The sequence below is a fragment of the Phaenicophaeus curvirostris genome, chromosome 1, assembly GCF_032191515.1.
Source record: "Phaenicophaeus curvirostris isolate KB17595 chromosome 1, BPBGC_Pcur_1.0, whole genome shotgun sequence".
Classification (NCBI taxonomy): Eukaryota; Metazoa; Chordata; class Aves; order Cuculiformes; family Cuculidae; genus Phaenicophaeus; species Phaenicophaeus curvirostris.
The window spans coordinates 125844339-125857142 of record NC_091392.1 but is presented as its reverse complement, the minus strand read 5'-3'; the positions used below and the strand labels follow the sequence as shown (position 1 = coordinate 125857142).

The window sequence follows — 12804 nt, the reverse complement described above, 5'->3', positions numbered from 1 at the left end:
TCAGTTCTGCCTTCTGGATTTTTTTAAACATTTTTACTTCTTTTTTTCCTATCATCTCCCTTTTCCTTCTCTCTTTTCCATGACTTTGTTTTTCCCACAGCTTTCCACTGTAAAAATGTATCACTTACCTCTTCCACATAAACCTTTCTCTTCGCTCTTTTCCTACTTCTCCCAAGCTCTTCTCTATAATTAGACTATCATTTCTTTTTCTCACCATTTTCCTGCTATCACTCCTATAAATTTTGCTTTCTGTATGACATCTACAGCAGAGGCTTCCAGATAGAAAAAGGACTTGCTTTACTAAATGACATGCCTGCAGCTGTGCCACCGCCAAGCAAAAGGATGGTTGAGATGAGAGCAACAGAGCTGCAGCCTCCATGGACTGTGCTTCAGCACTACAGAGAGATGTCTCTGTTGTCAGGACATCCAAGGGTCCACCGGAGAACATTGTTTCTTGCAGAGCTGACTGGAGAGCTGCTACTTACCCCTATTTATTGTACATAATGTAAAAGCTTATTTTAAATAAGTAAAATAAGTAAACAAAGGCTTTTAAAAAATAACATCTTGGAATTTAGCAGGCTTGAAGTATGTATTTGGGACTTGATGTGAAATCATCCTGTTTCACCAGCCCAATCACTAATGTCAGGATAAAGAAAATGGACATGGTTTCTTTGTCTTTCATCATACAGCGGTAGGATGGAAAGAGAATCCCAGAGGTGGTCAGTACCCAACACAATTTTCAGGCTGGCTGGAGTGGGCTGGGAAGCCTTCCTTCCAACCAACATGCAGCTATCCAAGAAAACATCAAACTTCAAGTTGAAATGTTTTCTCTTTTTCTTTCTCTAGCAGAACATAATTGTCCTCTAGTCACTGGTTTCTTCCCTATTACCTGATAGCACCAGATACCAAGCTGGCCTTTCTGCTTCCAAGCAGAAAACATAAGTGAGCATGGACAGATATCCGTAAGGGAGAGCCTGAGCTTTGGGAGCACCTGTGGTTCTCCTGATGTTGCAGTCTATACATACCTGGTGTTCCTAGGCGGGCCTGTGCAATGGTTAGCTTCTCATGGGGAGCTTGGCACTGACAGCTTCTTTCATCTGCGAATGGAGCAGGTGCCGTCAGAGTCTGGAAGGGGAAAAAAGCCACAAAGAAAGTCAATTTGTTTCTTCTAAAAAGCAGTTAAAAAAGAACCATTTAACTGTAACAGGATGCTGTAACCAGGCTTGACGTTGGGTTTTTTTGGGGGATTTTTGCTTTTTTGGTCACCTGTGAGGATACACAATTCATGCAAGGTAAAATGATGACAGAAATAAAGCTTTCAAAACATGCTATGCAACTTAATTCTTTGTCTCTGTTGAGAAGCTCAAGCATTTCTGAAGTTGGTGCAGGTACATAATTTTTCCATTTGCTGAGATCAAAGTCAGGTTTGATGGCCCAAGTACCTTCATCCTTGGTTTGGTCCCAATGTCCGAAGGCCTAAAAGGCAAAATGTGTTCTGCTATGTAAACAGTAGCTGAGAAAACTAATTGGAATTTAGTAAGCTGTAAATAGGCCACCTCCTTACAGGCCCTGCATCCTCCCACTGACAAGACATCAAAACAGATCACTGGGACTGTAGTTATTTTGTTGCATTTTTAATCAGAACCTTGTATACTTTTGAGGAGCCATTCAAAATAAAGCCAAGGGTACAACCAGAAGTCCCATCTAACCAGAGGTAACTGAGCTGCAACTCCTTTCTCTGGTCTGACACATACTGTAATAGTACTAAAACGCTCTAACTGTAATCAGAGCACCACAAAGGTACCTTCTTCTGAAGCGCTTATAACCTAAAGATGTAAGAGAGACTTTGAGCACCTATGGTTGGTTGCAGCATAATCTCTCTTCCTCTTCATGCTTTTTTCAGCTTTTGGATGCTGAATGCTTAATCATTGAGCCTTTATTTCTTTTAGCATCCCTGAGACACTTTAAGACATGTCATGTCCACTTGCTCGTGAACTCTGGGCTCACTGGCTTGTTGCATGGAAAGCTCAGAAGACAGCAGCAAACAGCAGCAAAGACTTTATGTGAGCTCTAAGGTTCATACCCAACACTTTCTGCTGATTTATTATTTCTTTTGTCTACCAAAAGCATTAGAATTTTATGTAGGTTTTTTTTTTTCTTCCATTTTTCTTTTCTTCTTTTTCTTGATCTCCCATATTGGAAGAAATAATCCGAGTAAATGTTAATATCTTAGTGATATTAGTGATAGTGATATTAACACACTTAAATCACAGAAAATCACAGCTTCTCCGTACAGACAAGGTTAAAAATGGAGAAATCATGACCAAGTCCAAGTTTCTGTCTGGGTTTTGTGGATGGGCACTGCTCATCAGGCCACCCACGCCGCACAGCGCAGAACATTACACATAATCACATTGTGCCAGCTCCTTCCTTTATTTTCTAAATACTGTCTTTTTGCTTCTGGCTTTGTGATAGCTGTGTGCTAACCTGTCTTTTTATCTCCAAGCAAGGTCAAGTTACATGGCAGACCATACAGCCTGGTTCCTGCTGGGATAAAAAGGAAGACAGAAATGTTAAAACAATAATGGCTATGGTCTGAGGCCTGAGGCTGGTAATCAGATCCTAGCTTGGCAGAGGCTGTTTCCTTGGAGATTATTTGAAGAAAATAGGCCTGGTTTGCGGCAAGATACCTTTTTTCTCCCCCTTGGCAAACACTGTGGTTCTTTTTTTATCCATGTAAACGCCTTTGCAACACAAAGATTTTTCTTCTGGTCTCTGCTCAATGGAGAACCACTTCTATTGGCTTCCCATCGGTCCAGCTTTTCTTTATGCTTATCATTAACGCTTAGTTTACAGCTAAGGGCTTACAACTAGACTTGCCAATATTCCTGTTAATCTGTGACATTTCAGTCACTAGATATGAAAATACATTCAATATAATAGATCAAAATCTGCAATATTCTATCAAAGGCACATAGAGAAATGTAAAAATACCATGTGCTGATGGATCGAATGAAATCCAGTAATAGCTGCCTAATGAGTATCCGATATTATTTAGCTTTATCTAGCCTAGAAAAAAACGTTGCTAAGTTTAACATATGCATCTTATGAGTAAAATAAGATGAGACCATTTGGTTTGTAAATTACAGCATAAGAAACTATTTCAAGAAATTACTAAAAAAACAAATAATTTATCAAACCTCTTTCAGTTTGTATATAATGATGTGTATTCTTTCCAGTTTCTTGTCAGTATTAACTAGAATTGGGAGAAGAGAGCAAGTAATCTATATAGCAACGTTTTCACTTTAATCCATTAAAGTACTTTAAGGAGTTTGTTATAGTTTTGCCAATAGTCAGATGGTTAGACAAAGACTTTGTGCAAATGTACTTCTGTTTTTCTCTGACAGATTTTTTTTCCTTTCATCTGTGCCCTCCTTATTTTTCAGGCATTTATATTTGTTGATTAGTCAAGCAAGCCAAATTAGCCTTGTCTTTTGATCAAGGTAAGCCTCCAAGACCCGCGTCATCCTGTAGCACGATGCCCTATAGGTATAATGTGAGTTCAACGATGAATTATCTAATTTTGTTTTTTCAGCATTTGCCTCCTCCTTGTATTATTTGACATTCTTGTACTGGAAGCTTCAGTAAATTCATCCATAGCTGCCTGTTCCCTGCTTCTCTCTTTTCACCCCTCAGTCACATTTCCAGGCTGAAGAGCTTTACCTCATTTATTTGTTTCTTGTATGGAAGCTGGCCCACAACTTTGATTATTTTTGTTGTCCTTCCTTGTTAACTGCAAGGTGTTCAAACTGATAGCTCTCCCACTTTCTAGAGCTTTAATAGACAGGAGTAGAAAATTATTCACATGGTGCTCACACTTTGCAGTTTTCTTTGATGACGTGATCACCTTACACCTGGTGTCAGCAGGGAGACCTTACTTTCACTTAAGCAGTCCAAATGCCACATTATTACTCTATTATTAATATGTAGTCTCTAGAAAAAGCCCATTACATGTCACAGATTGAGAGTCATTGTAATATTAGGACTAATTAGGGATATTTACTTCAGCAGATGTTGAAAACTCTTGCAATGCGAGTACTATTTCCTGCTAATGAAGACGCTGCACTCCATTATAATTAAATTCACTTCCTAAAAACGAACATGTGCATAAACATCATATCCAATAACTCTATCATATAAGAAGCGATTCATTCGATGACAAGTTTAAACAGTATCTTACTTGTGTTCTCACAATTTACAAAATCACTGAATGGCATTCGATAAACTTCAGGAAATTAAAAGATGGAAGGTAGGTAAAGGAGGAATTCCTAGCAAATGCCTCACAGCTCCTTTTACACCCAGTAACATCTTTGTAACCTGCAACTATATTTACTGAGATAGTAGCCCAAAGAAGAGACTGCAGTGTGGTAGGCAGGCCTGAGCTGGTTCTGTAGCTGGGATACTTTATGAAGAAAACCCAAGTGACAGCTAGAAGCAGCTTATTTTCAGATGTACCTTGATGATGCCTTTTTATTAGCACCCTTAATACTACCTTAGGCTGCTGTAGCCATTTAACTTACCTGCTAGTCACCAGATAGACACTCATAGCTTATGTTTCCAATAGATTAAAAAGTGATTTGTAGAACAGAAATTGTAGTACTGGAATACTAGGTCAGAAGCTCAAGCACCTCCACACCCTCTCTTTTGATTACAGTCTAAAAGAGGAAATAATTAGCTGTGTTAATGTTTGTTTTCTAGGCTTTTTTCTTTTTTTTTTGTTTTTGTTTTCTTTTTTAAACACAACAGCGAGGGTGACAATATTTCGGAAAATGGGCAAACATAGACCCATCTACGCCATAGTGCATCTGCTATTTAACTCTGCCTGCAGGGTAATTGCATGCAACATCTGAAGGAACTACTCATTTTTATTATTTCTTTTAAGGTGTGCAGCTACATTACCACCTTCACCACATGACAAAGACAAAAATACAGTTCTCTTGGTAGAGCAAACAGTTGTATGGTCACCTAAGATGTTGGCATCAACAAAGGTCTAAGAAAATTTCAGATCCTGAACCAGTACAGCTACCAAGGCAAAACTTGGTACAGCAGGCTGGGCCTGTGCTTATAAAACAACTAAGCTGGCAGGCAAATTCTGTGGGAGGTCTGATGCTGTAATCTCCTTTTATCTCAGAGGCAGTATTTAAAACATAACTGATTTCACTGGAACAAATCACGTGGGCAAGATCCTCATAAGAGGAAAGGTTATTTTGGGAACCTGCTCCTGATGTTGGCAAACAATACTTACAGACCAGGAAAAAAAATGAAATCGGTTCTAAGAAACATTGAAGACAAAAACGCTATCAAAACTCTTGCGATGGAACTAAAAAAGCATGCTGAGTTTCTGAAGTATGAATACCCTTTGCAAGTATTTAAGACTGTGTTTAAGGACTACCAAGGTCTTCTCTTACAAGTTCAGTAAGTGAGCATTGTGAGAAATGAAAATCATGTTGTCTCATATATTATCTTTAGTAACCTTGATCCAAACAGGTAAATTTATGAGCAATTAAGGTGTAATTGAATGTATTGGTGGATGCCTCCATGTAAACTTTTCACAAGCAGCTCTGACACTAATGCATCTAGCCTGTTCTCTCACAGTTCTGCTGACTCAGAGAGGTGGATGCAAACTAAAAATAGGGCAAACTAATTTAATAAGTGTAATAACTTAAAAAATATAATCTCTTTGCAAGCATTCCAAATTGCCTTATTCTCAGTTGCGTCTTCTGGGTTTTATCTTCAATCAAATATACTTTGCTTGTCGTTAGTGTTAAGTCAGTAACAATTAATTGCAAGATGCATTTACAAACTGAAGATATAATAGAAGAAAAGCAGCTTCCACTGCCTTCTCAAGCAGCACGATGATGTATATACGTACAGATTCATAGATTATGAAACTAGAACAACTATTATATAATCCAGTCTAGTATTTGCAAAAGGCCAAGGAATTCCCTGACAAGATTCCCGTGTGACAGCCATGACTTTTGACTGAACTGGAACACGTTACCTAGAAAATAAAATCCATCCTAGAGATAGGATAGGCCTCAAGTCAAGCAGAGCTCCAGTGAAAGAACAGGAGAGGAAACACCTCAGTCTCTATGAATTCTAGCAAGAAAAGAAACGTGACCCTCAGCAGCTCACCCACCCGAGCCCACTCCCCTGGCACAGCTGGAAGCAGCACTACATACAGGTGACCCAGGTAGGATGCATTGAAAGAACAAACTGCAGCTAAGGTGATATGCAGCCTGTGAGCCTAGATGTCTTCCTTTCCTGATGTCCAGAGACTTAGACAAGCTGTCAGATGTCATGGCACCGAGGAGGGATAAGCAGTATTTCAGAATAAAGTACGTAGATCCTTCAACAGGGTAGCAGTTACCTAGCCACAGCCTGCAGATGCCATCACAAAGTCAGGGCATTGCAACACAACTCAAAGCGCAAACCACCCTTAGTGCATATGCAACTAAAAGCTGAATGGCAGGTGCTTGCTGGCCTATGAGTGATGCTGAGGGTTGGCCATGGTCGATAGACCAGAAATGTGTAACCACTGCTCTAACACCACTCTGCGTGTTATTGATCAATCCAGAAACTGGAGACAATGTCAATTTGATTTTTTTCCTCTATCCATTTCTATCACTTGTACAGTACTGGACACACCTGATATACACCTAAAGGGACCTGACTTCCGCTTTAACACGGGCAAGGGTTAATCTACTGAAATCAGCTGAGTTATAGCTAAGATATTGGCTGAATTTGGCCCAGTACTCAATCTCTGCTTATGCCTTTACATAAAAATATGCAATGTCAATCAATTATTTCATGTCAGATGTAGGACAGTAGTTTGTATAAACCATTACTCAGCTATGTCGAAGCAAAAGAAACCCCGTTTTCTTCCTCCCGCACAGGAGGCACATACTTCATGCAGTTCCCCATCTGGCAGGCAGAAGCACCCTGGGAAGAACTGTTTTCCCACAGGGAGTGCATCTGCCTGTGTACATGTAAGAAAGGAAAGCACATTATGTGGAAACAACGGTATAAGCACATATTGTGATACATAGTTTAGCTGCACTGGGGGTCTGTGCACAGTGCTGGATGTCTGGTAATACGCAGTGCATACTTCTTGCCTGTGTAGTTAGTATTTGGCTCCTAATTCAGTATTTCTCCTGTGCCACATCCATGTATGTGTTGGGTTTCCACCCCTTTTCTTAAAGATATTATACAAACCTTCACAGCAATGACCACAGCACAGTGCAAGAAATTGCTAATATTCTCCTAATTAAAGCTGCTTCCAAAATGTCATTGCATACATGCATTTGCAAGGAATGAATACAATACATGGAATGTAATGTTTGTTTCCTGTGCTTATGTATCATTTGTGAATACTTAAAAAAATATCTGTAGTTCTATGCATCTGGTGAATACATATTTCACTATGTTTTTGCAGACACTATAGCATTCTGGAACGTATGCCAATTCTATGTCCTTTGATGTAGTAGAGGGAAATCACAGCAGATTTTTGGTGTCTACAGGCTTATTTTGTTAAGCATGGCAAAGATTGCTACATGTCCCCAAGCACCAGCTACTCTTGGCATTTTTTTATGGGATTGTCCTTTCATGTAGTAGCTAACACTTACGAAAACTACAATTAGTCCAGAGCAGAAACCAAATTTGTAAAGTACCAAAAAGATATTGGTCAAATTAGAGTTTCTCAAATATAAAGCTGTTTACATATATATTTATGCTTAGTTTCACTTTGAAACAAACAGATGGCAGACCCCCTAAGTCATAATATCACATGAGAGAGAAACAGATGCGCAGGATGCTTTTTAACTACAATAAATCTCCCTAAAGTCATCATTAACTCCTCTGATTAAAACTGCATATACCTTTCAGTGATACAGGAAAGAAAAATATAAAGATCTATGGAAACTCATGGAAATAAAATATCTGAAATAATTCTAGTGATTGCATGAGACTCTCTCAAAACACTGTTTGCAAATACAAAGGAAAAAAGACATCCAGGGACGAAAATACAGGAATCCAAAACATACACACTTTTCTTGCAATTATTTCAAACTCTGTGCTTAACATTTCCTGACTTAACAGCAGCAACAGAGAGATTGTCTAAAGGAGTCTAGTGCCTCCTTAAACCATTATACAGCTCCAGTGAGTGAAAGTACTAAAACATTCTCCTTTACCCTTCAATAAAATAAGTGTTTTCCAAATGTATTTGAATAATTTGAAAAAACAAATTCATGTACTCTCATTTCTTATAAAAAAATCAATAAAACAAACAAAGTAGCTAAAGAAGCAGATACTTTAAAATATGTGAGGACTGTGTTCTTCAATTCTGAGTCTCATTTTCCAAAGTACTGTAGATTCAGTGGCCCCAAGATATTTGATGCCTGATTCCTATTGAACTGTATAATTCTATAGCCTTAGAATCTCAAGACAAGGCAGTATAAATAAATTCAGCCTTAGGAGCAGGGACTGGGATTGCCAGGGTGAACCTCAAATGGCCCCGATGCTTACGGTGCCTTGGCAGAACGTATTTATCTACCATATGGATAGTCCTAAGTCTCCAGCGAGCCTGTCCTTGCTAAACACAAGAAACTAGCTGGGCACACAGGACCCTGATGCCTCTTCCTGCACCGGCAAATGGGACCTGGCCACACCTTGACTTGCCTGAGAACAGGCATACGATGGTAGCACAGATGTCACGTAACTATGATCTCAGGAACAGCCCGGTATTCCTGGGAATACCATTCTGCCAAAGACAGAGCACACACAGCAAAGAAAAGCACTTATCTGCTTCTTTACATAATTTTGAACATAGACTCGCTTTACTTTAAATTCATGAAAACTGCTCCTTAATTCCTGCGTGGCCTTGTACCCACCACCATTCCCACAAACACAGGCCAAGTCACCCACCTACCTGTGTCCTCCCCTTCCTCCCCTGCAGTTCACTTTGGCTAATTCAGGCAGTTTTCTGCTTATCTGGCTTCTTAAATTTCCTTAAGCTGTGCTTGACTTCCCCGGTGCATTGCAGAAGAGCTGGTATTCCTGATTCAAGCTCAATCTCACGTTAAACTCAAAGCACAAGGAGGTAGGTATTGCAATGGAAACACAGGTTTCATGGCTCTTTATTCCCTTAGCTGATCTAACCCTAAGGGCTTCAGCCAGTTTTGAAAACAAGACGTTGGTGCCCAGGGTGCCAACAGTACTTCCTAGATGTTCTCATTGAGGCTTGTGTTGGATGAGATGCGAAATAGAAGGAAAAGAAGCTCTCTGTGTGTTCAAGGCAAAGATGAGACCAAGAAGCAGGCTTTGCAGTTTGTTTTCAAGTAAGTTTCAATGTATATTTGGTTTTGCTTTATCTGCAGCACCATCCTTATAAACTGCCATTGTTTCCTTTTACAAAAAACACTATCTGGAACAGTCTTCCTGAACCAAGTGCATTGAAATGCCTGTTTCTTTCAGGTTGAGGTTTGGTAATTCTTCAAGGAGCTACCCACATGTGCGACCAAAGTCTTGAAGGACCAAAGTAAAACCCTTCGTCACAAGGAACATAAATAAATTATAAAAAACCCAAGCTAATAGTCTCATAAAGCTTTATACCCGCTCTTTGGTACTTCCTCCTATGCCATCCATTTAAACTAAGAGCTTGCCTCACTTATGAGCCCTTTTAGTACAGACATACGCAGGCAAACCCTACTGCTGGGATTCCCAGACTGAGATCCACAACCCAACAGCGGTCTGCAGCTTGTTGAAAGTTGTCTAGGGGCAACTGCCATACCTTGAATGGGCATCATGACCTGCAGCAATGTTCATCCCATTTAGAACAATGTGGGTCTCCATGACCAAACCATAGGAATCCTAGGGTTTAAGTCGGAGAAGTAATGCTCATTTTAAAAAATGGATGGGGTGGTGGTAGACTAGGAAGTGGTTTAACCCCACCAGTCTGGTCCAGACAAGAAATGGATAAAGGCAGAACAATACAAACCAGGACTGGAGAAACATTAATTGGGTGGGGGAGGGGGTATAAGTACCAATCTGCTAAAATCACCACTGTGGGTAAAGCCTGTGACTCTGATTTGTTTCTCCATTCTGCACTGAGACTAAGGGACCTGTGTCACTCAGAGAGACATTTTTCTGTCATTCAGGTAAGTTGAAGCTGAGAACATAAAGAAGGCAAAGATCAAGCAAAGAGATGGACCAGGGGAATTGATTGAACCATGAATTGCTCATTAATGCTCTAGTTGGTTAAGAAACCCGAAGAGTATCTTGGGGAAAAAAATAATGGCAATTTATACCACAACAGTACCAGGCACTGGAAAACATCAGGCTTCAATACCCATTGAAACTTACCTAAGGATTGCCTTCAATGTCCCTTGTTTTCCTCCTTTTGAAGGATACAAGGGTTTTCTTTAGTTCTACTGTGACACTTCTGCCAAGCTAGCAGACTCCATAGCTTAAAATCAGAGGATCTAGTGGCAGATTCTATCACAAATATTCACAGTTTTAAGGCTTCAAATATCTTTTTTTTTAATGAAATGGATGGCAACAACTGTTTCAGGAAAGAACTAACTTCCTTTTCATCTCTTAAAATTTCAGCTGATTCTGAAGTTGTATTGCTTTACCAAACAAAAAAATGCTTCCCAAAAATGAGCCTATATAAAGAACTTGAAAGCCCAGATAATTAATTTTAGGGATGTGTTTTAATCAATGAACAGCATTAAAAAGTCGTCTGTAAATATCATTAGACTACTTGCCACGAAGTATATCATTCTGAGGTACCAAATCCATCTGCAGGTACCATCCTGAGGTGCAGGATAATAAAACAATGCTAAATCATTAACTGAGACACCCTCTTCCATTTATATTAATGAAATAAGTGACTTGGTTACTGGCCCACCACTGTACCATGCTGCCTTCAAAGGAGCAGGATCAGAATCAGAGAAAGTACTGAAGATCTTAAAAGCGATCTGAGAGACATTTAAAATCCATGTTATTAGATCATCTGTTGAGGGGTAATGAACTCTTCAGGACACCAACTCTGAATTCTTCTCACTTAAGACACGACTCAATTACGCTTGCCTCCATCACTAATTATGCCCTAATCGGATATGGTGTATCGCACTATACTTCAACAAGCAATTATACTATTTTTGCTTGAAAACAACCTAGATCTGCTACCTGACAAAATATCACTTTATAAGGACACATTTTTCCATACATCTTTATTCAAAATGTTTCCACTGTCCATTATTAATTTACTAGTACGCAGGAAGATCTAAAACATCATAATGAATTCATGTTTTATTCGTGTGCTCTAGCTGTCACCTTAATTTCCAGTGAAATTATACTGGAATATGTGATACTGTAAATACTGGCATCATATTGTCACTTCTTTCTTGAAAATCTTTTAAAATGTCAGACTACATGGAGTAATATATTCAAATGGGTTGTGATACCTGAGCATTTGACAGAGAAATCTTAGACAGCTGCTACGAACACACTGCAGTAACAACACGTGAGTTAACTTTCCCTGTTCAAACAGCCCCTGAAGCCTTCCATAACACACTACAAGTCTTCTTTAAAGTTGATTCCAATTATAACATTAGCAAGTAGAAAACATTAATTTAGGTCAGCTTCAACAACTGTTGCTATTTCTTGTCCTATCGGAATGATGTCTTAACTATAGCATTGAATTTAATTACTGAAGTTTGATGTTCAAATACCTTTTAATTAGCACTGTGACTGAATTCTGATGTTAAATGATCTAATTTCCAGTACTACACTGTTGTACCAACCATGCACTTTCACACCCTGATGCTGCCTCTGCATTTTTGTGTGTGCATATGGCTAATGTTATTATTTTTTTTCTGCCACCTTGCCAATGGTGCACACCATGTTTAGGGAAAGGAGTGATCATTCCTGATGGGAATGCTAGAAGGTTTAAATAAAAAGCAAGGATGATGATGATGATTATTATTATTATTTAAATTATTTTAAATTACCACATGAAAAAAGGGCAGCTGTCAAAACCTTGGCTCCTGGGGTATGGCTACCTTGTAATGCTGCCTACACAATCTGAATAATAGGATCATAGAATGGTTTGGGTGGCAGGGACCTTAAAGGTCCTCCAGTTATAACCCCCCTGCCATGGGCAGGGACACCTCCCACTAGGTCAGGTTGCTCAAAGCTGCATCGAACCTTGTTTTGAACACCTCCAGGGATGGCGCATCCGTAACTTCTCTGGGTAACCTCCGCCAGTGCCTCACCACCCTCAGAGCAAAAAATTTCATCCTAGTATCTAATCTAAATCTCCCCTCTTTCAACTTAAAACCCCTCATCCTATCACTGCCCTCCCTGATAAAGAGCCCCTTCCCAGCTTTCCTGTAGACCCCTTCAGGTGCTGGAAGGCTGCCACAAGGTCTCCCTGGAGCCTTCTCTTCTCCAGGCTAAACCAGCCCGACTCTCTAAGCCTGTCCTCATGGGGGAGGTGCTCCAGCCCTTGGATCATCTTTGTGACCTCCTCTGCACTCCCTCTAACAGCTCCATGTCCTTCCTGTGCTGAGGACTCCGGAGCTGGACACAGCACTCCTAGTGGGGTCCTACCAGAGCGGAGCAGAGTGGGAGAACCCCCTCCCTCACCCCACTGGTTGCACCACTTTTGCTGCAGGTGGCTGAAGGAGCCTTCCTCCACCCTTAACCAAAGGCCATCCAAGGAGTTTATTTTCACTATCACTC

At 39.9% G+C, this 12804-nt stretch overlaps 1 protein-coding gene across 3 annotated transcripts in view; it reads right to left on the bottom strand.

Annotated features, from left to right (window-relative positions):
• PCYT1B (phosphate cytidylyltransferase 1B, choline) overlaps positions 1-12804 on the bottom strand; it is a 47166-nt gene that overhangs the window by 20034 nt on the left and 14328 nt on the right. For all 3 annotated transcript variants that reach the window (XM_069873732.1, XM_069873723.1, XM_069873741.1), the window contains exon 2: positions 1026-1125. In XM_069873732.1, the coding sequence (XP_069729833.1) occupies positions 1026-1125 (100 nt within the window). The remainder of the gene's footprint in view (positions 1-1025; positions 1126-12804) is intronic.